Raw genomic sequence first — 24,389 nt, 5'->3', positions numbered from 1 at the left:
AAACCGAAAATACCTCAAACAATGACACATAAACAAACAGACTATGTGAAAAGACCACTGAAGACAGCACAAGGATAGATAGGTCAATTATTCTTGTATAAGTAAATTGAAACAGTCAGTACTAGTGCGTCCCCATGTCGTTATTGTATGGTGAATGAAGTATTGCTCTACTTGTTAACCTTGACGGAAATGTACAAAGATTTGTATTTGAGCGAAATAGACTAAGCACATGAATTTATTGTTGTGTTTGTTTTATGTCCATCTAGTGGCTGTTCTCTATATAATGCCAAGAGGCTAGGCTATAGAAAGACAAGAAACCAAAACCACAACTTCCTGCACATGTTCTATCAAACCTAAATCCAAGGTGGGAAATATGGTGGAAGAGGGTATCGGGGCAAAGGGGTGAGGGTCAGGTGAAATGGCCATTTCACATGGAAGTTGCTTTTGGGAAACACTTTCGCTATCAAACATTCAACCATGCAAATTTTACTTTTGCTTTTGATCACGCATGTTGCGGAAGAAATCCATGACACCAGTGTAGACAACAAGCAAGATACCACCACCGGGACCGAGACGGAGGACCTTAGGTGTGAAACCCTTGTACAGGGCAGCGAAGCCCTCCTCCTTCATCACAGTACCGAGAGCAGGCCAGGCCCAGTTGTACTTGGCGACCTGACCGGGGACCTTGGAGGTGTTCTGGATACGGGACTTGACAACGTCCATGGGGGTGTTGAGGAGAGTACCGGTGATACCACCGACGGTACCGGCGATCAAGTCGTTGCGGGTCTGCTGGTTCTTGTTACCGGGCTCGACAGCGGGCAGCTGTGCGCGGACCTGGAAGATACAGCCGAAGTAACCTGCGTTCCACAGGACGTGACGCCACATGGTCGACTCAAGGCCGTTGTACATTGCCAGGGGGCCTTCGGCGGCCACGATCTTCTTCACCACGTCGAGCATGCCGTTGTACTTGTGGGCCTGGGCCTTGTCTTGCAGACGGATCTTCACCAGCTCGAAAGGAACAACCACGAAGGCTTCGGTGGCACCGGCTGTGGCTCCGGTCAGAGTGGCCAGGCCTTGGGTCTGCTTATCGACGCCGAACAGGTTGCGGTAGAAACTGCCCCAGCTGTCGTTCGCGGCGAACTTGGTCGCACGCTTAGGTGCCTCCATCAGGATGGGGGCGGAGATACCACGGTATAGACGGGAAGCACTATACGTTGTCGCATGTTAGAGAGAGAGCCGTGGCTGCTTCGCTAGGGTGATGACATACCCCTCGTTCTTAACGATCTTACGGAAGCAGTCGAACATGCCATTGTAGTGATCGACACCAGGGACTGGGGCACCGGTCTGAAGCTGACTGCAGGATGTCGTTAGCTCATGTCATATGAGGTCGGTGTTTGTTGCGACCGGCGGGCTACTTACATTCGGGTCTTGAGCACGTCCAGAGGGTACCTGCGAGTCACACATCGTCAATTGGGTCCAGTTTTCACATTATACCAAGTATATCTCCAAGAGAAGCAGTTATGCGACCAAGAAATGTGAGTGGGGAGCCGTACATGATCAAGATCTGCGTGCGGGGAGAGACATGTTAGTCAATAAAGCACCTCGTGGGGGGGCTTCCGACACAACGAATCAAGTCGGAATCGCTTTTCAACACAGAAGAGACATACCTCGGAGACACCAGCCACCGCACCGGCGGCAAACTGGTAGATGAAGGGCAGGGGTGCCTGAGGAGTTTCGGACATGATGGCGGCTTAAGCTGTGGGATGTCAGTATGAGGCCATAATTGGGCAATATTGGGATCGCAAGGGCATCACAAGGCAGAAAGTTGTGCTTAAATCCCGACAAATTTACTCACAAGACGTTAAAAGAACGAGGGTTGGGGAAAGAAGAAGTGCGAAGAGAGGAGGTGGCCGGTGTCGGCAAGATTCGGTGATCAGCTCCGAGTGCAGTAGCCGGTAAGTTGTTTTAGCCCCATTGCCGATTACTAAACCCCCGTGGGGAGAGCTATAAAATTACATTCTCTGTTTTCGAATTTATTCAAGTTATCATCAATTCGTGTTTATCATGTCTATCTCTCTCATAATATCAAAACTCCCAAACTCATTCCAAACATCATCCCAAACATCATTTTGCTAACCCGATGCATCACGCCATCTGCACTGGGCGCGGTGGCTTGTTCCTTGGCGACAGTCGTCGCAACCGCGGTGTCGCTCGCAGTACAGCTAGCACCGCAAGCAAAGCCCATGGGACAGCATCCTCCGCCCACAGTGTCCGCACAGTGGAACCAGCCCTGGGCGCACCGGCCCCCGCCAGAGTGTTCCGTCGTTGTCGCAACAGGTGCTACAATCGTCACGCCGTTCGATGTAATAGTCGTCGAAGCTGTGGTCGGACATGAGGTTGTATCGCAGTCTCGGCCTGTGCGACAACAACCACCGTGGTAGACAGCGGAGCAGGCGTAGAAACCAGTCGGACAGACATCTTCGCCGCGGGTTGCACTAGTTACTGTTGAGAGGTTTGTAGGCCGTGCTGGCGGTGCCAAGCTATCGTTTGTTGTAGTCTTGCTGCTATGGGAAGAAGTTGTCGAGGAAGTGGAAGTAGTATCCTGTGGTTTGGTCGAGTAGGTCACAGTAGACAACATCACGGTCGAATGAACAGTCACTGTAATAACAGTGATGTATGCACCTACTCGAACGATTAGTAAAAACGCCTTTCGGTTCCCATCACGCTGAAAATGAGAAAATAAAGAAAAGAAATCCACTCACATCCTCCTGGAACACAATCATACCCCGGAATACAACATCCACCCCCAAAAGCCGACGAGCAAGCCGTATACCCACTCTTACAAGACCCAATCATCCCGGAGCACATCTTCCAGCTAGGACAGCAGCCCACATCGCCGTGCCCCGTATCTGCGACGATCTCGCACGTCTCCCCGGCCCCACAGCAGCGATCGGATCGATCGATAGAGGTGCACGCTGATGTCCCAGTCGGGCACTTGAAGTCTCGTGACTCCAGCAGGCTCTTTGCGCTGTAACTGTTTCCCCGGTGAAGGAAAACACTGTCTCCTTCTGAACCCAATGAATAAGATGGCCCGAATGGGTATGATTGGGTCACAAATCGCGCAGGGGAAAATCCGTCTTCGTCAGAGAGGTGTCGCTCAGATAGGTTACCTGACGAAGAGACATCCCCGAAATTCCAGTAATCAAGGAAGAATTTCTCGCCTTCGTCGTCGCTCATTTTCTTCACGCCGTGGGCTGGTCCTACTGCGAGCTGGGATACTATCGCGGCATTGCGCTGTAGGATGAGATTTGACGGTAGCGGGGTATTGCCCTCTTTGGATTCATCCGCTGAGGGGTTTGTATTCTCATTTTCAGCTGAGGCCAGTGATGGAAACTGAGACAGTGAGCAGAACACGGTAAGGGCGTGGAGGAGCTGCATGCTGCCACTGAATATTGAGAATAGATCTCGACTTTTTTTGGTTGAAACTAGTGACAATAGGCGGGTTAGAGGCTAAGGTGTAGTTGGATAGTTGTTTCAGATGTGTGTTTCAGTAACAAAGGTTGTGAATGAGTTGGTTGGGAATGAAATTTCGAGGGTTGTTATTGCAATGGTGCGAATATATATTTCCGTGTCCCTTAGTGAACATAGATCCAGTTGAATTTGACAAATATGAGGTGAAAAGATACTACTCAAGGAATAAATTAAGGGCGCATTGGGTATTCTATATATCTGCAAAGCTGCATGGAAAGGTGGCTGGGAGTGCAGGCACACCGCTACGCATTAGCTTGCATTAGCTTGCAGGATAAGTCACAGGTAATCGTATACCATATTTAGTACTCCATGGGAACATTTATATTAGCTGGTTTGAGTATTGGGGGTTATTCTCCATATATATATACCCTACGTAGTACGGCATCAAAGAGATCACCTCAGACTGTTACTCCAAACTAAAGTACATCTCAACACTAAACTCAAAAGTGCTCATATCATTTGCAAGATCAAAGACGAAATGCTAGTAGCAGTGTCGCAGGGTATCGTCAGTAAATGACATAAGGGGCTCTCGCATAGGAAACACGCCAAAAGGTATCAACGGAAATGAAACATACAAAACCAAGGCCCCAATGCGATGCCAAATGCAATAAAACATGAAATAAACGTGTGAATCCAATTTCTCTTGCTCTTGGCAATAAAAGATTCGGTATGAAAGCTCGTATAGTGGGGGATGACCAGGCTGAGGATGAGGCAGAGGGTGAATGGATGTCCTTAAGCAATACAGGATCAAGTAGAGGGCTGTTCAGTGTGGGCCTTGTCTTCCTCTGGCGCTTTGGGAAGTGGATTCCCTGTGTCGGAAGATGGCGACTTAGGCGGCTCTTCTGCCTTGTCTGCCTGATCGCCATCATCCAGGCTCGCCTCTTTTCCCCCTTCTTGCTGGTCATCATCAACCCCGCCCTCGTTGTTCTGCTCCGCTGTCTGAGCAGCAGCAGCTTCCGCCTCTGCCTTCTCCATCTCGGCATTGCGGGCCTGCTGTCTATCCCAAACTTCTTTGCGGATGCGCTCGTCCTTCGCAGTACGGAGGCGCTCAGTTTCTTCGAAACCACCACTCTTCTTCAATTTGCCCTCGTCGACAAATGCACCAAGCTCCTTCTGGAAAAGACCGATTCGCCGGGTCTCAAGCTCCACCTTTCGTGCTTTCTCTGCTCGTTCAATGGCCTCAAGTCGACTCTCGTGGTTGGGTCGTAAAGCGCGCACCTCGCCCAGGACACCATCCTTGGCCTTCATGGGATCAACGGTTGGGTCAATTCCAAGAGTTCTGGATGGGGCGCGGACAGCAGTGCCACTAGTTGGAGTCGTCATGACCTGCTCCTTCGTAGCCTGCTCCACCAGGGCGAAGGTTTGAGTTGCCTTCTCGAGATCGTCTTGCAAGTCGGCAGCGAGGTCCTCCTGCATGGTAAGCTGGTCTCGTTCTTCGCAAACCAGCTGTAGCTCCTTCTCCCAGATCTTAGTCCAGATAGGCTTCTCACGACCCAGGAAGTCCTGCATTTTCTTAATTTCTTTCATGACCATGCTGATATCACGGCTGACACCCTCCAATTGTCTTGGGAGAGGACGAACACCGCGGGTCACGACATCCTTCCGAAGATCTTCAACCAAATCTTGGAGATCATCGACCCGAGCGACCAACCGCTCTGATTCACCTGCAAGCTCCTTCTTGCCAGTGTTGACGCGAGCACGGCCAGCGTCACCTTCATAAGAGGGAGTGGTAACGTCATCAGCGGCGGTCTTGACCTTGCTTGCCTTGGCACGGACGGCGCTCATAGAACCGGTGATATCGGCAGTAAAGTTGGAGTAGGTCTGGCGCAGGACAGCCAAGTCACGACGCAGGGTCTGGAGCTCGGCAATTTGACTTCCGCTGCCGGCAATCGATGTCTTGGAATGCCCTCCAACGGCGGCAGGACCAGAGGTGGCTGGAGGAGCAGCAGCTAAGCGAGCATTTTCTTTGGCAGCCTCAAGCTGGCGATCTGAAACCCGCTGGATGATATTGCTTTGGCCAGAAAGTGTCTCTTTGACGCCTTCGACCAGGAGGCGCACGTTACCAAGGCTGTCATCGAAATGTTTCTTGACCTCATCGAGATTGTCAACGTTCAGCACCAACACAGACCGATCTTTAACGTCAGTAAGGTCTTCTAGTTCATGTCGGATGCCTGAAATTGGGTCCTGGATGTAAATTTCTGGCAAATCAACGCCGTTGTCGTGGGTATTCCAGGCAAATTTCTCAATGAAAGCAAGCTGCAGGCGCCCAATGGTGAGCTCTGCAATCCCATCTGGAAGCACATACTTCTTGATTTTGCTTTTATATTGAAGGAACAACGTCAGTTCTTTACCCGGTGAGGGTTGCTCAGCGGTAAAGTGAATAGCTGATGAAGGTGTTGCGATCTCAGCAGACAATCCAAAGGTGTCTCCCCTCGGGGTTTGGGGTTCTGGCTTTGCGGGCTCAAAAGCGCCTTCAAGTGTTGACTTCTCTTGGGATAGGGGAATGATCGGATGAGGAACGATGGCAGATTCCACGGTATCGTCTTTCTCGTCGGGAGCATGCGCTTCGCGGGGCGCCTCGAATGATGTGGTATTGATCTCTTGTGGCTCTAATGGAGGCGCAGCAGATGGCGGGCTTCGTTCTTCTTCCACAACATCCGGGATATGTGCCGGTGGGGGAGCTTGCGCACCCTTGGCGGCTTCCTGTAAGCGGGTGTTGGATTGTTGTCTTGTATGAGGAAATGAGCCCCGCAGGCGGACTGCGTTCAAAGATTCGTGGACATCACGGCCGCGATTGGGGATGGGAGAGTTCTGGGTAGGCAAAACAGGAACACCGTTTGTAGATGTGCCTAAATGTTTCTGGATTTGATAAGCAGAGAATCGTCGCGAGGCACGTCGCTCAAGCTCTCCACTTCTTTGCAAAGCTCCTAGTGCGTCATCTTCCTTTGGCGGAGGTGGAGGTGGAGGTGCAGAGAACCCGGTGGGTGTCATATATGTTGGAGGCGCAGCGGTATTGGATGTGCTGGCTCGAGGGGTTGTCTCATTATCGAAGGGGGTGGGCTGAGACAGCATTTGCTGGGCCTCTCGCCGCGATATTTCTCTTTCGGCGTAGTTTGTCGTGCGCGGCTCGGTTGTCGACGGCGCCGAGGAGGTTCGAGCAATGGCCGGTTGATCCTCCAGAGACCCACCACTGCCATACCGTCGGTTCGATCTTCTGGGGGACTGGGCTGTCGCCGGCAAGGTAGATGCCGCAGCTTCATCATACAGCTGCCCAATTGCCTGCCCATTAGCGATGCTTCCTGCACTGGCTTGCCGTGCTGGTGCGGGCCGACCATCCTCGCGCTGGTGCCGGGACCTTAAGCGAGCTTGCTTCTTCTTCAAGCCTTTTAACAAGTTGATTATTATATCTCGAATTCGGGGAAGGTATCTATCGAGGCTCTGAGAGGATGCGTCTTGGCTAAGGGTGTCTTCAAGTATGGTGCGGAGCAGGTCTGGTACGGGACCGAGGTCTGAGGTGTCGACTCCGATGGCACTGAAGGCCCGACAAGCCAAATTAAATTCATAGCCCAGTCGAACGTATACATCCGAGACATCGTTCTCCGACGCTTGCTTCCGAGACCATTGGGTTAGAGTTTCGAGGAGTTGTTTTGTCGCAACCAAGAGATGCGTCACGCTCTTTTCGATTTGGGATATTTGCTTATCGGGCTGTGTAGGGGAAGACGCCGGTTCATTAGACGGGTTGTATGCAATTGACAGGCAGCCAGAGACTTACTTGATTCTTGGAGTGGGATCGAGAGGAGGCGGAGGAACTGCGACCGGACGGCTGGGTAGCCATGGGTGTGTCGGCACTGCCAGACCCAGAGGGTCGCTGAGGGGACGTTTGTTGATCCAGATGTTCAGGATAGGGGAACTGGGTTCTTGAACCGTCTGAGGACTGCATAAGTACGATAGGCCAAACCGAGGGAGTGAGAACAGAAAGTGAGAAATAGGGCAGAAGTGGTGCCAAGCATGTGTGAAGATGATGCCCAGCCTCCTGTCAACTTACCGCATCCGAAAGATCAGCAGTGATTTATGCTCCAAATACCAAAAATACCATACATTACTGTATAGCCCTGTAATGATGTACAAGGGACAACGCGTTACTCGAGTGTTCAGTACGTATGTAGTCCATATGTACATATATTGACCATCGACCTCCAATTTGATGTCATATAATCACATGCTTGTATCTGTCCTTTATATACCCGTTTAAATATGAATACATATAGCATACAACATATACAACATAACGCAAGGATTCATCCACTGATAAGTACCCGATAAGGCCTTTGCCCTTCCTGGAAGGTCAGGCCTTACTGTTCCACTTCTCCACCTCTCTATTTATATTCGTGTACGGTGGAGTCATTTTAGTATTGCAATGCATTTCAGATCTTTTGTGATTCTAGCAGATTATTACCTCGGGCTTTTATATCTCTCTTTCTCACTTCACCATCATAAATATACCCGGGGACTGTGGAAATAAAATTATATTTGCAGAACAAAAATTGAGCTATAGCCTGGTAAGTTTTTCTCACACAACTTTTAACATAGACATAGATCGTCGATCTACGTTATGCGACTAAACATGATTCTTACTATACCGATGATCCAAGGCACCGACTACTTCATGTCAGGCGTCAACGGCTTCCGACGCCTTTGCAACAAGATACCATCCAAGGCTGGAACTCTGGACGCCGCAACTCAGCAGCCTATATTGTAGAATCTAGATACCTCAGCTCTGGAGCTCCGGGGCCTTTATATCAGACAATTTTACTCCAAAGGATCACATCCAGATTTCCCAATCGTTACGATATATAACTCTAAGCTCTGGCATTTGAATCTACATAGTGGACCCGACTGTTATAATGGCTAAAATAGGAATAGCCCCACCCGACAAAGTTCCTTGGAACCAGATTATGTCCAGTCTTGAATGACTTCAGATATAAGGTGTACATAGACACAGATATATACTACATATTATATATATGTCTATATATACATATGTATTAACGTTAAAGGGCGACAAAGAGCAAGATACAAAGTACCATACTAGACATGATCTGAACACAAGTCGGGACGTGAATAATGCAGTTGATCGTACAAGGTGATGTATATACGGCCCCGAGGGGTTGCTTATTTCTATTGGTAGTTCACACGATTAGCTTATGCATCGGAAGTAAATATATCTAAATAGGCTCATGGGTTCTGACCCTATATCGCACAAATGCCATCATTCTATATTATAGAGTCTCAAACTCTATGGGTCCATACGTGGGAGCTACCTCAGCCTGACCCGTACTCTGTCAGTAGCATTGACAATTGGCCCATCCTAGGGTTGGCGGCCCAAGAGTACAGAATACATATACAAGTTACTATTCATTGAAATCAATAATATTCCCATTCGACATTGGATGTCACAACACAAAAAAAAAAAAAGAAAAAGAAAGAAAAAAAGAAAAAGGGTGTAACACACCAATACAATACCATACGCGTGACTTCTCTCTCCAGTCTTCCCCCCCCATCAACTTGTAATAAACCTATCTCTCTTTCTTCTTTTTTTTCTATCTGTTCTTTCCCTTCTATTCTTCTTTATTTTCCATTGGCATTCCGGTATCTCCGCAGTGTGTGGTGGTTGCTTATCCTTCCCCCCTCACTTTGCCCCCCTAGTCCTGTTTGTGCAGGCGGTGTGTTGTGACATCGTGCCTCACCCTCGCGGCTTTCCGCCGTGTGAAGTTCCACGACGCAAGCTTGCCCTGACTGACAATAAAGTCAATCAATGGCTTCTGCTCTGAACTCTGTCGCCAACGCGTCTGGCAATGCCAGCGCGGGCGCCCCCAACCCCGGCCGATCTACTCTAAGAGCCAGTAACAGCACCAAGGGGTCCGACAACCGACGACAGTCGGGCAGCCCTGGTGATGGTGGACAACGGTATGTTCAGCCCCTCCTCAAAAATCAACTTGTATTTCCATCAATTCCGGATTTGCGGTACTCCCTTTTTGTTCTTTATTATGCCCTTTCCCTGTGCTCTCGGCGATTGACCTCGCGCACGCGCCTTTGAGCCGGTGAGCTCTGTTGCAGGCTTGCATTGAGTTGTGCGCCACCAATAGCCAATTAAAGCTGTCGGAATCGATGGCAGGAATGTTTTGTTCTCTGTTTCGTGATCAGTGACCACTAACGCAAGCATGTTCTACTGCATAGGCGCACAAACTCCCACAAGGCCTGGACCCAAGGGACCAACCCCATCACCCAACGATCTTCATACACTTCATCGAACGGCAACGTGACCCACCAGAAACAGTCTGGGTCTCCAAGACCCAACCAGAAGGAGTCGAACACCCCTGATAGCCATGCTCATGACCGCCTTGTCTTCTTATTCGCCAGCTTCATTGTAAGCCCAATCGCAACACCATACTGTCAATTAATTCTAACCTGCTACCTAGGGCCTACACACCACTATTACCACCAAGTCCGGAGAGAAGTTTACTGGTATCTTCTCTTCCTCGACCATGGAACCCAACGAGCTTTCGTTCCTGCTCAAGATGGTCCAGCGAACCGCGCAAGAGGGCCAGCCCCAGGCAAACGGCGTCAGTGATGTCGCAACCCCATACATAGGCCCCGGGCCCGAGCACATCATGTCCTTTGATATTAAGGATATCGTCGACATTTCCGTGCCAAATGTTACTACAGCCGAAGTTTCAGCCAAGGAACCAAACGGTACGGGTTGCTTTGTTTAGTCAGATTCGTTTGTGTATCTACTAATCTTGACCACAGGTGCTTCCCAAGGTTTCAGAACCGATAGTGATATCTCTGGAAACCTAGCTATGCGCGAGCGCACCTTGCAGCGCTGGGAACCTGCTGAGACTGACATTGATATGTCCCTTGACACAGGCAACACTTCTGCTGGATGGGACCAGTTTGAGGTAAACGAGCGTCTCTTCGGCGCCAGGACCAACTATGATGAGAATATCTACACCACTCGCCTTGACCGGTCGGATCCCAACTATAAACAGAAGCAGGCGGAGGCAGCTCGGATCGCTCGTGAGATTGAGGGACAAGATGTGGAAAACTCCCACATGCGCGAGGAGCGTGGCCTTGTTGCACCCGATACTGGCGACCAAGACGAAGAAGACAAGTACAGCGGTGTTCGCCGCGAAGACAACGCCTTCCCTCCCCTGCTTTCCGGTCAACCAAACAAGTACATGCCTCCCGGACGCCGCCAGGCAGCTCCCCAGCCTGCTGCGACTCCCAGTGTACCCGCCAAGCAGCCTGTGGCTTCTCCGGTCCCCACGGCTCCTATCCCCATACCCTCCCAGGCCGCGGCAAAGGAAGCTGCATCCTCGGACAAGCAAGCTGAGCCGGTCGCATCGCTGCAAACCCCAGCAGACATCGAACACAAGAGTGCATTCGGCAAGAGTGTCACACCCACAGGACCTACTTCATCCGCTGTACCAGCTGCAAAACGGGCTACACCTGAAAATGCAACTGCAAACGTGGAGGTAGAGGTGCTGGATCATTTCCGTCAGTTCGCAAATAGTGAGAAAATCAAGATGCAGGAGCGCCGTCGCAACCAAGCCTCATATGACCGAACCATGAAACTCAACGAGCTGATGAAGTTTTCCAAGAGCTTCAAACTCTCCACTCCTGTGCCAAAAGACCTCGTTCCTATCCTCGCCAAGGACCGACTCAAGCAGGAAGCAATCATGCAACGAGCGCTGCAACAGGGCGACGACAAGGCCACGCCGAAGGTTACCACACCTCCCACAGAACAACAGCTTCCTACTCGTGGTACCGGACCTACTGGTGCTGTGCCCCCTTCTGCACCTGCTGATCGTCAAAACTATAATCGCACTCGTCAGGGCTATCCTCCCACCGGGCCCCTCGCTGGCGCCGGTGGAAGGTTCCCTCAGCAAGGTGTTCAGCCAGGACGTCCTGGTGTTGGAATGCTCAGTCATCGATTAGCGGACAATCTGCAACAGCGAAAAGGCGCGGGAATCGGATCTGTTCCCACTCCTCTGCCCATTCAAGATGCACGTGCACCCCCGACTGGTCCTGCCAGCGACCAGCAGAGAATCACCAGCCCCGTCAAGTCGCAGGCTGGGTCTTCTGCGGCAACCAAGTTCAATGTCAAAGCTATGGAGTTCAAGCCAAACCCCGCAGCCAGCACTTTTACGCCGGGTACCTCGGCAGCTGCTGCAAGCCCTCGGCCTTTCTCTCGTAACCGCTCCGTGTCACGCGCCACAACGCCGACTGCATTCTTTGGGCCAAGAAAGCCACTGCCTATCTCTGAACGACCCTCGATCAGTGACCAATTCAATCCCATTAAGCGTATGAAGAAGGAGAACGCAGAGAGTGCTGAGAGGTTGGTTATGTTGAATGGAGGTATCCCACCACCCTACAAGACTTCGCCAACTTGGAACGACGCCGATGGCGTGGAAGAGAAGACGTACGATCAGATGTTCAAACAGCCTGTTGGCGTGACTGTATCACCCCAGGGCCGATCCGCCTCCAACAACACCAATATTCCCCAGCAACACCAGGTGCCATTTCACTTCCAGCAAGGTACCCCAGCCATGCCGCCAGCCTCTGGTCCTGCGAATGGACCCCATGGCCTTCACTCTCAGGGCCCTCATGGCCCCTCCCATGTGGATGATCATCACCGCATGCAGCTCTCTGCGTCGACCTCCCAGGTTTTCCCATCCCCGCGGATGCAGCACGGATACCCGTCCCCTATGGCCCCCAATGCTCAGCTTTCCTTCGCACAACCGATGCCTCAGTTTTACGGTGGCCCCCAACCCAGCCACATGAGACCTTTCCAGGGTGGTGGTCCTCAGTTTGTAAATGGCGCACCTATGATGGTGCAGCAGGCCTCGAATGGACCCTACATGGGAGTCCCGCAAGGAATGACTCCGTATAACCCACAAATGCCCATGTACTCCCCGAACCCGGGCCACGCCTATCCCCAGCATACACCTCAGCCACATAGTGGGTACCCAAGCCCGAGCCGTGGTGCACCAATGATGATGCACCAGAACTCGCAATCCGGGCAACCTCCCCAATCAGTAATGTTCATGCCCGGCCAACCCGGATATCCTCAGCAGTCGGGACATAGTGAGTGTGACTCCAGTCCCCGATCCAGTGACTTCAGTTTTTAACCAACCCAGTGCCTCCCAATCGTGGCAACTACCCACAGCAGCCCCACTTTTCCTCAAGCCCTCATCAAACGCATCATTTCCCGCCTAACCCGCATCGGACGCCCAGCAACGGCTTCAACCAAATGCCTCAAATGCCACCCCAGATGTCTGCCAATACCCCAGCACCTACCTCTGGAGCCTCCCACCCGGCCGAGGCAACGGATGAAGGAAAATGAACTACTCGAATCATGAAGCCGTGAGCGGTTCCCTTGCATGATGCTACATCTTATCGCTTAGCTGTGACGTCTCCGCGCTCTGCATTATTGGCAACCGCCAACTCAAATACCCCGGTTACTCTTCCATGACCGCGTCTTCATCTGTTTCCCCGTCGTCGACACGGCCTTCGAAACATTTGAATTCCGCAGTGGACTTTCATGTCGTCTCAAGACTTACTCGGTAAGTGCACACTTACGTGATATCGAACGCATCCATTAACCCTGTGATCAGACATGACAGCTCAATCTACCAGTTGTGCCTATTTATTTCCCAGATCTCGATCTGGAGGTGTACATGGAAGCTGATCTTTCTAGGCGATGAGCCCATTGAAATCGAGCACTTGATATCCAACCTAGCTCATTGTTGTATACCTACCTAGTGCACAACACCTCCACGTACGTCATCATCGAGTTGAAGTCTTGAGGATTTCTCTTTACCTGAGATGGTTTCTTCCTTCTGCTTTTCTCTTACCTTGTTTTTTTTTTTTCGTTTATCTCTTCTCTTGCTTTCTTCTCAGTTGTTGGTCGGAGGTCTGTGTCTCCCCTTGGTGGGATCACTGGCCTCTGAGCCTTGCATGGGTGGAAGTGAGGTCTGCGATGGGTTGGGTCTCGGCATGGAGACGATGGTTGTCGGATGGTGATGTGAATGAAGGTGATCGGTCTCGGGAGGAAGTGGAGCAGTGAGGTGTGGTTGAAGATGCGTGAACGTGACAGTGCAAATAGCTCCATGGATCCCTGGCCACATGACAATGAAATGGTTATATCATAAAACTTTCCTGTCATTTGCGTAGATATATAACAATAGTTAGCCGCTTATGCTGCCTTGTAAGTGTTTTCTGTTCGTCCCTTTTGGTAGTCTTCTCAGGTATTTTCTTAGATGCAATTTTCTTCTTGGATATTTCTTCCGTTCATTAGTGCTATAGCTAGAATAGAGCGATAATAAGAATGACCACAAAATAGCGAACATAGGTTATAAAAATGCCGAAAACAACTTTTCCGTGTGTAGCATTTCATATAGAAACACCCCAAAGCGACGATTCGTACCGCCTTAACATCTAGGTCCTATAATGAATCCAATCCAAATATTGTCAATACTAGATAACTGTGGCAGATGTCAGCAGCTGTAAATCACACCATCTCAAACGAATAACGAGTCAAGTGCAAGGGAATCTCCTCAGGTATAATTTCAAGTGTCACCATCCAAACCACAGACACCAGACATCAACCTACCGCGGTGCTTCATCCCATTGCAAACACCTCTGCCCACACTCCAGACATAAACAAGCACCAAAACAAACCCCCCAAACACCAGCAAGTATCACAAAAACCTACCACCTCCAGCCCACACCCCAACCAACACACCACTCCGACTCCCAACTCCCAACCCCCCACAATAACACGCCCACGCCACTCTTCACAGCAGATAAAAAAGAGAAAAGGAAGAAGAGAGGAAGAGCAGTCAGAAATGTCACTCCCAAGCAGTCAAAGAGAAGACGATAGAGAAGTCCGTATTCCGCCGAGTCGACAGAACGCCGGCAGCAGGAATCCGTCTAACTCATAGCCCCCCTTAAAAACCACCATAAGAATACCATCCAACCACCCAAAACCCCTCTTCACCTAGTCCCAAACCTTCGTACCCTATGCGCCACAGCCATTGGTCGCCCTCCCGTCCTCATGGAAGCGAAGCGGACACGGCAACCCCAGATAGCGGCGCCACCTCCCCGTTTCCTGCACTTTCACGCTCCATAAAACCCAGCACCGTACGCGCTACCACCCAAACGCCCCAAGATACAAGATCCCGAAGCGGACCTCAAGCCATGCGACACCGCGATATCACTGATATCACAGTAATCGCAAAGCGAGATCTCAGCGACAGCACGCAGACACTAAGCACAGTCGCGGTACTAGTTCAGGACGGACAGAGGTGTACATGTACACAATGTCTCCCACGATCCAAGACCAACGCCGCTTTGTCTCAGTGTGGCCGCGAGCCATGGGGGTGTTGGCTAGGATCTGGGTTTCGCTGCAGCCTGCCAGCATTCCGATGGGAGACGTATGTGTTCTGCTGGAAGAATGGGGACTATGTTGTTATGTGAAGCTGGTTGTTGGGAGTGTGATCGAGGAGGCGTGTGATCGTGATCTGGGCACAGCTCCATGATGGTGTGGCACTATCATGGCTGGCCCAATAGATGGGAGTCTATTGGACAGAGATGATTGGTTCGTATGCGCTAGACAGTAGTTCTTGAAGTTCGCTCCGGGCCCTGTTTGTGTGGTGTTTTGCGTGGGGTTTGGTGTTTGCGGGAGTACCATCGGCTTTGCTGGGTGAGTCTTCTTTGGTGGTGTTATGGTCTTGGTCTGACCTTTTACCAGAGTTCGCATCATTGGAGAGAACGACGCAAGTCGCTGGTGGATTGTGTATTATGTGTACACGCGTGGAAGGAGATAGGGGACTTGAGACTTACTGTTTAATTAATAGGGGTGTGGACTGTCGATTGGGGTATGGGTGAGTGTGTGCTGTATGAAGATAACTGCAGTAGCATAAGTATCGTAAGTTCCAGTGGTATTTGACGACAAATTAGACGCGTGGGACGGTGGCATGGAGGTGAAGAAAAGGAAGATAAAGCTCCGCTTTATTTATCTGACCATATTGTGGCCTCAGGCCGCAATGTTTATCACGATAAGGCGGGGTGAAAGGAGTTCGGCGTTCAATGTTTCTGGCTATTGCAACTTACAAGAACACTGTATCTGGTCTCTAATCATTTTCAGTCACTGTCTCAACCTATTCATCTAATCTAGACAACCGGCCGCATATTCACCCGTTGGCCATTGGCCGCCCCGACTCGCGCACCCCGAATACCCCAAACAATCTCCGACCTGCCACATCGGACCGCGGCCATGGATTTCCTGAAATCAGCCATCGGATCCGCCATCGCGAAGGGCGGAGGACTCCCATTCTCCCTCGGCGACAGAGTCGACATAGGTGATTTGGTCTGGACACTGCACAACGGTACGAAACGGGTACGGTGGCTTTTTGGTTCCCTCTTCCATGCGGGACGAGCCTCAATGGCTGACGATGCCGTGGCACATATAGGATGACGGTTCCGCTTGCAGTGTTTTTGCATTCGACGTCAATGCGAATAAGTCGCGCCTCCCTCTTGCGAAAAATGCAGTGCGCAAGTTTAGAACGTTGCGGCATCCTGGTGTTATCAAGGTTTTGGACACGATTGAGGTATACTTGGCTCCCGGACCTTAGGGCTAAATATGAGAGCATGGTGCAGAAGCTTACAACTTGGCAGACGGAGCACAATCTTTATATTGTTACGGAACGGGTCGTCCCACTCAGCTGGCCGGTCAAGCGAAAGAGCTTGAGCGAGGAGACGGCTAAGTGGGGATTGTATACTGTGGCGGTATGCTATTCTTGGGAGTCCAGTATTACGGCTTTGCTGACTAGATTACTCTGGACAGTCTACTCTCAAATTCATCAACGACGATGCTTCCTCAGTTCACGGTGCAGTGCGCGCATCCTCGGTGTTCATAAGCGAGAGCGGCGAATGGAAGCTAGGAGGATTCGAAATTCTGAGCTCCATGAAGGAAGACGATGCCATTATATATGTGCGTTATCCTGGCTCGTGTTCATCCAGGCATTACCCGAATGATGCCATATACTGACTCCATGCATAGACGTACGGGAGCAGCGTGCCCGACGCCGCTCGATACACGCCCCCGGAGGTTGTAAAAACTGGCTGGGATACCATCAAACGCAATCCTCTGGCGGCAGTTGATGCTTACGGACTTGGTATTTTGATCTTCGAGGTTTTCAATGGTGGTTTCTCAGGCGGCGACCAAGCTGGCAAGACGACGAACATTCCTACCAGCATGCAGCAAAGCTATAAACGCCTTTGCACCGCCAACCCGAAGCTACGACTGAGCCCGGGACATTTCGTGGAGCAGGGAAAGAAGGAAGGTGGATTCTTCCAGACACCACTCATTCGAATGACTGAAGACATCGACAGCTTGGGGCTCAAGAGTGACGACGAGCGTGAAGAATTTATTAAGTGCGTATATTCCCAGCATGCTACAGTGTGCTTTTTTCGACTAACATATCATGACTTGCAGTGAGCTTGATAATCTTTCTGATGATTTCCCAGAGGAGTTCTTCAAGATGAAGGTGCTCCCCGAGCTACTGAAGTCCGTTGAGTTTGGCGGCGGTGGGCCAAAAGTTCTTAGTGCTACCATAAAGATTGGAGCAAAACTGCCGGCAGACGAATTCAACGCGAAGCTGACTCCTGTCATTATCCGCTTGTTTGGCAACCCTGATCGAGCATTGCGGGTCTGCCTCTTGGATAACCTTCCATTAATGATCGATAACCTTCCCCAGAGGGTGGTCAACGACAAAATCTTCCCTCAGATGACCTCTGGTTTCACCGATGTCGCTCCGGTGGTTCGAGAACAGACAGTGAAGTCTGTTCTGACTATCATCAACAAACTCAGTGATAGGATTGTTAATGGAGAACTCCTGAAGTTCCTCGCCCGCACTGCTAACGATGAGCAGCCTGGCATCCGGACAAATACCACTATTTGCCTTGGCCGGATTGCTAAGAACCTAAGTCAAAGTGTAGGTCAATTCGTCTTCAATGCTGGATCATGCCGCTGACATTACGTGCAGACTCGCTCGAAGGTGCTTATTGCGGCATTCACAAGAGCTCTCAGAGACCCCTTTGTCCACGCTCGAGTCGCAGGATTTTTGGCTCTGGCCGCGACTATCGATGTATTTACCGAGGAAGATTGTGCTTTCAGGATTCTACCCGCCCTTTGCCCTGGGCTTTTGGACAAGGAAACGTGAGTAATGCGCTCAGTCCCTATATCTGGCCTAATCCTTACCGTTGAATAGATTGATTCGCGACCAAGCAAACAAGACATTTGATGCGTATGTCCATCGGATACGGAAACATGCCAGCACGATACCAGATACCGTCAAACCCGTCGCCACACCTGCAGAAGCCAACAAACCCGATGCTCGTGTGGGAACCCCTAATGACAACTCCTGGGCCGGCTGGGCCATTTCATCATTCACGAACAAAATGGCGACGGCCAACGGCGAGATTGAACCCACCGCCAACACTGCTAAGACGGTTGATCCCGATATTGCCCGCTCAGCGTCGGTTCCTCGTCCCGCCAAACCATCGCCCTCAACCCCACTCGAACTACCGAAACAGGTTCTTCGTCCCACCACCCAGCCGCCCTTGAACCGCTCAATGTCAGATCGCCCTGCCCCGGTAGTCCACAACGAACCCGAAGAAGAAGAAGGCGATGACGTCTTCGATGCCTGGGGAGCTATGGACGACGACGAACAAGACGACGATCCATTCACTACCGCTGTAACCTCTCCCAAACCCACATCTCCTGCTCCCTCATCGAACAAAGCTCCCGCAGTGCCCTACGATGATGGTGGCGAGCCCGATTTCGCCGGCTGGCTGGCCGCAAAGTCGCAGACCAAGGCCAAAAATCCCCTCCCGAAGGGTCTGACCAAGGCCGCTTCTACCAATAGCGTTACCACACGGTCGACGCCAAGTGTAGCTAAGCCTCGTGTGGTGGTTGCGCCTAAGAAGATTGATACTAAACCCAAAGACGAGGAGACCGATGATTGGGGAGATGCATGGGATTAACTTGGACGCCTTTGCTCTCCGTGTTTTTGGTTCATGTCCATATTTCGTTCAATGCAAGTCTAGCGTGTCAATATCTGAAAATATTGGCATCGAGGGGAGTTTTGGAGTCTGTACTGCCCTGGTGTATTGATCTCCCCTGTGCTCCTTCCTAATAGATCCATACTACCCGATTCTTTTCTTCTTTACCTCCTAATTGCTATTGTAATATTGTTTCTCGTCATTCTTCCGCCCATTTGCTAGCACCTCGAGCCCTTTCCCTGTTTCTTTCCCTTGGCCTTCACTTTTTCATTTAGATCTCGACCCCAAGATCTTCCATGTATCTCTTCTGAGACTCCGATAACGACTTTTGCAGCATTTCCCTCGCCTTTTCCCTCTTCTTCTCCCTCCGTCGCTCCAATTCATCCCTCCTTTGAATCTCCTGCTGCTTCTGCCTCTTCTGCTCCTCTTCCTTTCGCTTCTGTGCCTCCCTCTCCTCCTGTATCCTTTGCTCTTCCATTCTTTTTCTTTCCCTTTCCATTTTCTTTTTATCCCCCTCCTGCTTTTTCCTTTCCTTTTTTTCCGCCTCTTCTTCTTTCTCCCTCATCATCTTTTCCCTGTACTCCACCTCAACCCTCTCCTTTATCAATCCACCTCTCACATATTCTTTCATCCATGAACCACCCCAATGCTTAGGATGATCTTTCTTATCTCTCTTGATCGCCTCTTCGATCCGCTTGTTAAGTTGCCGGACCCGCCCAATCGATAACTCATCCCGGATGGAAGGAGGCGTGCGCGGTTGTTCGCTCTCGGCATCAGATGATCTTTCAAGCTCGGGCAATTCATTGGACCCTGATGATGTCACAAGGTCTAGCAATGGTGCAAGGTCTAGCTCCGACTCTGGAAATGACCCAACCTCTGGCGATTGCTCAGACTCTGACGATTGCAAGCGCTCTGACCCATGTGCGGATGCTGCCAATTGCCCAAGACCTGATGACCTTGCCTCTGGTGACTCCTCTCGCTCTGTCAAGTTTTCAGACAACCCTAATCTCGGTCGTTTGGCCGTTGGAAGCTCAAGATTACCATCCTCTTGAGGCTCAAACTCGCGATCGTCATCTGAGGCATCTGGGAACATCCACTCGGGATTATTGTGAGCAGCAGGCGGAAATTCGGCGAAAAGATGTGGATATTTATTGCCGTCCACCATAAGAGGAGCTCCGCCGCCTTTGATGTAGCATTTAGCCCGAAGACGCGATGCCCAGATGGTTGGTCTTGATGACGATTTCTGGCCTTTCCATTGGAGTCTCAGTAACCAGCGTTGAGGTGGGGGTGACGGAGTAATATCTCGAGGTACAATTTGTGGGACAGAGGGAGGTACAGGCGGAGACGATGCTGGTGTCATTGATAGAGTTGGAGACGGATCTCGATATTCAAATTCGGAGTCCTGTGGTAGGAATTCGGATGCGGGTATTGATTTTGATGGAGACTCGGGTCCTATCACTAAATCCAACTGTGACGAGGAAGGTGATGGCTGTCGTTTCAGCTCGCAGGCGCCTCGCCAATGCAGAATTCTGAAGTTTGGTATTGTTGGCTCTGGATATGTGGGCCTATCCAACGGTGACAAGGTAGACCAGGTAGGTTCCGTTGGCAACATAGGTTCAGTGTCATCCTCGTGTAGACTCTCCGGTGATGGGGGTGCTGGAAGTGGTACTGCCTTGTGCCGGGAGGAATTGTGGATGTTTGACCTTTTTCGTTTTAAGGCTTTCAACCTGCATTTTAACAGGGAAGGGGATGGCAAGGACGACGGTGAAGACGGTTCTGGCCCTGAATCTGGTCCTGCTTCGGATGGAGGTTCAGAATCAGTGTCAATATCCGATGTCAATAGTTGACGTGTCTTTTGCCCATAGTCGGGGTGAGAAGCTGGTGTAGCTTGTTTGCGGCCCCTGACTCTTTCCGACGATGCTGGCGATGGCAAGACCAATCCCAGTCCCGATTGTGATATGGAGACAGATTGTGACTGTGCTATTGAATTCGATAGCGATGTCCCACGAGATTTGTGCTGGTTGTCGTGGCCAGAAAGTGGCAGGGGCCTTTCAAGATTCACGATCTTTTGCCGTGGTGAGCCTGGTGAGTCTGGGTCATGTTCCCTTTCGGATTCAGATTCTTCATCCGATAATGCTGTCTCATCAGTCGCTTCCCCGTTTTCACGGTCAGAGTCTGGCGTGACATCTTTGAGGCCCACGACCATTTGCAGTAATGAGCGAGATGGTCCCGATGGTGACGCTGGTTCACATCCCATTTCATAACCCAAGTCCAGATTTGGTGACTCACGGTTCTTACGCCCGTGATGTTCAGATACTTGTGTGGTCCTTTGGGGGCCCACTGTTGTCGGTGGTGATAGTGGAGGTGACCAGAAACTCGATTGTGACTGCAATGGAGCCCGAGCCTGAGTCGGATTTTTATATTCGAACTCAAACTCGGACTCAGACACATATTCATATGGCTTCTTCACTTTCGGTGTGTATGCACGCTGCAGTGGCGGCGGTTTTGATTCGGCTGGCTCTTGAACCTCGACTTGGGGTTTTTTAAAAGGCGGCTTGGCTTGTTTATCATTTGCGAGAGGACGGTTGGATGGCCCCGCGTATGGTGATTCTGAGTTCAATCCATGTTTCTTGAACACCTCCGAAGGCTGTGGTTTTCTGGCGTTGTTGTTGTTGTTGTTGCTGTTATTTCTGTTCTTGTTGCTTTTGTTATTGTTGTGTCGGTGGTTGTTGCTGTTGCTATTCTTGTTTTTGTTATTATTGGTTTGGCCTGACTTTGTGACTCGAGATGATGGCGACGAAGAGGCTGGTGGTGACTGGGTTTGCTTGACCTGATTTGCATTGCGGTTGCGATGTTTCGATTTTGATTTCGACATGACTTTTGGTAAACAAGCTCAGGGGTAGGGATGTAATTCTAGTGGGGATCGTCGATTTTATATAGCTCTACTTATTCCGTCCTGAAACGGTTAGGGTGATGGCCAGTTATATATCTCCGGTTCACCCGGCAATCAGACTGAAAAAATTAGACATTAGGGCTGTTCTTATAGCAGTCAAAAGACTTGGAAACAAATTTTATCTGTGCATTTCATGCCTCTTTCCTGCCTACGTGTGTCGTCTAACCGTACAACTGAGCAGGGGGAGAGATTATCGGAAAGAAACGCATGTAAAAAGACCACCCGAGAAGATTACCAAAAGAACACAAGGCCGCTCATGCGGCCCACTATTCTCATAGATTAGCTTAGTATGAAAAGAATAACATACTTCCAGATACGGTGATGGAATTGAATCCCCAGTGGAGCAGTGTGTGCATAATACTGGAGTAGATCCCGAGGTTTAGACACATTTGACAGCAACTTTATGTTCAATGTTTAAAATTTGATCTAGCTGAATACAACTGCACTGAGCCTCTTACTCCTTTCTCCTAGAGCGCCGAGCTTGAGCTACTGCATGACATTGACGGCCCGGGCTTGAAGAATAATCGGGTTTTTACTGTCTCGGCGAAGGTGAAAGTGGGGATGCCAAACTCTGCCTCCACGGGGCTTCAGACGAGCACAAAAATATGCCCGAAAGATGACCAAAAGATGACATTGATCACCTAAAATGAACGTAGCAATGCACTAACACTAGAATAAACCTACCCGTGTCTCAAAACAGGCATGGAAGTCCAGGGATTCGGATATAAAATCCCATTTTTCAGGCAATTTTACACAAACCTCAAGATCTCCACTAGAAAAAGCCCCTTAATCAAGTCCTCCCATTCACCAATCCATCAATATCTCCCTAGCAACCCGTTCTCCCGAACTAATAGCCCCATCCATATACCCAATCCACCTTAGCGAAGTCTCCGTCCCAGCAAAATGGATCCTCCCAACCGGAGCCCGCAAACAAACCCCATACTGCGTCAAAACACCCGGCGGCATGAAAGCACTAGGACCACCACGCGAGAACTCCTCAAGATCCCACCTCTGAACAAGAACATCTGTAGCAGTATTCACACGATCACCAAAAAGATTAGCAAAACTCCGCTTGACCTGGTTTTTGACCTCGTCTTCACTTGCAGAATCAAGCTTGCGCATCTCGTCCGCTTCGATGAATCCCATCATCGCCCCGAAAGAGCCATCGGCAGGCGAGTTGTCGTATGTCACTCGGATCGAACCGGTGTCACTCACACCTGCGCCGTTGAGTCCCTCGGCCCGCCACCAGGCGTCCGGGAAGATCGCAATGGCCTTGCCAAGTGCGCCCATTGGCATGCGCTGGTTTAATTGGTCTCGGCCGGCAGGGAGGAGGGGATCGAATGTTATGCGGCTTATCAGAGGTGGGGACATGGCGAGGACGACATGTCGGGCGGAGATGGTGAGGTCGTCTGACGAGACTAGATAGTTGGATTCAGATTGGAGCTGGACTTTGCGGACGGGTGTGTTGAGGTAGATGTTTTGAGAGTTGAGTCTCTCGGCGAGTAATGTTGCGAGTAACTGTGTTCCACCGCTCACTCGACTATCCTGTGCGCCGCCGTCGACTCCGATGAGTCGGTTGATGGTCCCAGGTCCCGTTTCGTTTCCGGCGGCGGCTATACACCATAACGAATATAGTAGAGACGGTTCTTTCAATTCGGTTGATAGGATGGCTGGGATGGCGACGTCGAGGAGAGCGCGCGAGTCGGATGTGGATAGTCGGGAATTGACGTATGTTTCTAGAGTCATTGAATCTAGCGCTGTGGCATTCGGGGTGTTCCACGGGGCTTCTAGGTCCACTTCGCTTGCTAGGGTATTGATGTCGTTCATGAACGATGCAAGTTCGACGAGGGAGCTTATTCCCACCGGAGGAATACCGCCCAGGTTATCTTGGTAATGACGCGCCGTGCCGTTTCGATAGAAGGTTGAGTTTCCCACCGTGTACGTCTTGTAGATTGGGAGACCGAGTTCGGCTGCGAGAGCCAGCACGCGGTCTTGGGTTGGTGCAACAAATTCGGCGCCTAGTTCTTGGGCGTAATGTCCTGTGGGACTGGAATTGAGGACGCGGCCACCGACTCGGTCTCGTGCTTCTACTATGACGAAGGATTTATTGGCTGCTGCGAGCTGTTTGGCGGTGGATAGTCCGGATAGGCCACCGCCAATGATGGCGATGTCGACTTCGCGGGAGGGTGCTGCAACCAGTGCATGGCAATAGGGGAGTGCTAGCAGGAATCGGTGCATTGCACTGGTGGATGATTTGGAGTGAAATAGCCGCATAATTATTCTCGTATTTAATCGATGAATGGTTCAATGTATATGAGACAATTTGCGATTGCCTTTTTTACTTGTAGGGGTTTCCAAGGACGGCTTCTATTTATCACCTCACTTTACTGCCGACTACTTCCCAATGCCAAAAAGTACCGAATACTACAATCAACCCAGTTGAATGGGCCTAGAAGCAGCATATTGTCATTAGTGTAGTACAAGCGAGAATAGGACAGGGCAGAGAATATCGCTCTGTAGATGTAGCTAATCAAAGTAAACGCTAGCGGATCAAAATATCTCTGGATTAGAATTATTATTGCTGGCATGGAGCCTGGCATCTTTGTTTCATGTTCAGAAATCACCTAACCTGATAGCGACGCACAATATGAGAAGTTGATGTCTCTACGTCTCCATCTCCGAGTACTCGTCTTCCGATGAAGACGATGCTTCACTGTTCTCTTGTGGCCGAATCCCTGCTTTCGCGTAATATGTCACTGCCACCACAGTCCGCTGG

At 50.6% G+C, this 24,389-nt stretch overlaps 7 protein-coding genes across 7 annotated transcripts; 3 read left to right on the top strand and 4 right to left on the bottom strand.

Moving 5' to 3' along the window:
• Nucleotides 1-486: 486 nt before the first annotated feature.
• On the bottom strand, nt 487-3,438 carry N7447_004290 (uncharacterized protein; the record flags this gene model as incomplete). Its single annotated transcript, XM_057228565.1, has 6 exons — nt 487-1,207; nt 1,268-1,354; nt 1,420-1,449; nt 1,668-1,756; nt 2,138-2,682; nt 2,844-3,438. 6 exons carry the CDS (start codon nt 3,436-3,438, stop codon nt 487-489), a joined length of 2,067 nt encoding a protein of 688 aa, XP_057087906.1.
• An 840-nt stretch (nt 3,439-4,278) lies between these two features.
• On the bottom strand, nt 4,279-7,471 carry N7447_004289 (formin-mediated actin nucleation enhancer; the record flags this gene model as incomplete). The annotated part of the gene is made up of 2 exons (XM_057228564.1): nt 4,279-7,236; nt 7,304-7,471. 2 exons carry the CDS (start codon nt 7,469-7,471, stop codon nt 4,279-4,281), a joined length of 3,126 nt encoding a protein of 1,041 aa, XP_057087905.1.
• Nucleotides 7,472-9,346: 1,875 nt separating this feature from the next.
• N7447_004288 (putative PAB1 binding protein (Pbp1)) lies at nt 9,347-12,937 on the top strand (the record flags this gene model as incomplete). Its single annotated transcript, XM_057228563.1, has 5 exons — nt 9,347-9,498; nt 9,769-9,958; nt 10,011-10,284; nt 10,342-12,678; nt 12,732-12,937. 5 exons carry the CDS (start codon nt 9,347-9,349, stop codon nt 12,935-12,937), a joined length of 3,159 nt encoding a protein of 1,052 aa, XP_057087904.1.
• A 1,978-nt stretch (nt 12,938-14,915) lies between these two features.
• On the top strand, nt 14,916-15,134 carry N7447_004287 (uncharacterized protein; the record flags this gene model as incomplete). The annotated part of the gene is made up of 1 exon (XM_057228562.1): nt 14,916-15,134. The coding sequence occupies one exon, from the start codon at nt 14,916-14,918 to the stop codon at nt 15,132-15,134; it is 219 nt and encodes a 72-aa protein (XP_057087903.1).
• A 737-nt stretch (nt 15,135-15,871) lies between these two features.
• On the top strand, nt 15,872-18,642 carry N7447_004286 (COPI-interacting protein CEX1; the record flags this gene model as incomplete). Its single annotated transcript, XM_057228561.1, has 8 exons — nt 15,872-15,994; nt 16,068-16,205; nt 16,255-16,383; nt 16,442-16,588; nt 16,658-17,031; nt 17,093-17,591; nt 17,643-17,815; nt 17,868-18,642. The coding sequence occupies 8 exons, from the start codon at nt 15,872-15,874 to the stop codon at nt 18,640-18,642; spliced, it is 2,358 nt and encodes a 785-aa protein (XP_057087902.1).
• A 289-nt stretch (nt 18,643-18,931) lies between these two features.
• On the bottom strand, nt 18,932-21,535 carry N7447_004285 (uncharacterized protein; the record flags this gene model as incomplete). Its single annotated transcript, XM_057228560.1, has 1 exon — nt 18,932-21,535. One exon carries the CDS (start codon nt 21,533-21,535, stop codon nt 18,932-18,934), a length of 2,604 nt encoding a protein of 867 aa, XP_057087901.1.
• Nucleotides 21,536-22,417: 882 nt separating this feature from the next.
• Nucleotides 22,418-23,851, bottom strand: N7447_004284 (flavin monoamine oxidase family protein; the record flags this gene model as incomplete). The annotated part of the gene is made up of 1 exon (XM_057228559.1): nt 22,418-23,851. One exon carries the CDS (start codon nt 23,849-23,851, stop codon nt 22,418-22,420), a length of 1,434 nt encoding a protein of 477 aa, XP_057087900.1.
• Between the last annotated feature and the right edge of the window lie 538 nt (nt 23,852-24,389).

The sequence above is a fragment of the Penicillium robsamsonii genome (genome assembly GCF_028829455.1).
Source record: "Penicillium robsamsonii strain IBT 29466 chromosome Unknown utg000002l_segment0_segment0, whole genome shotgun sequence".
NCBI lineage: Eukaryota > Fungi > Ascomycota > Eurotiomycetes > Eurotiales > Aspergillaceae > Penicillium > Penicillium robsamsonii.
The sequence above is the reverse complement of the archived record's forward strand: the minus strand, read 5'-3'. Positions and strand labels throughout refer to the sequence as shown.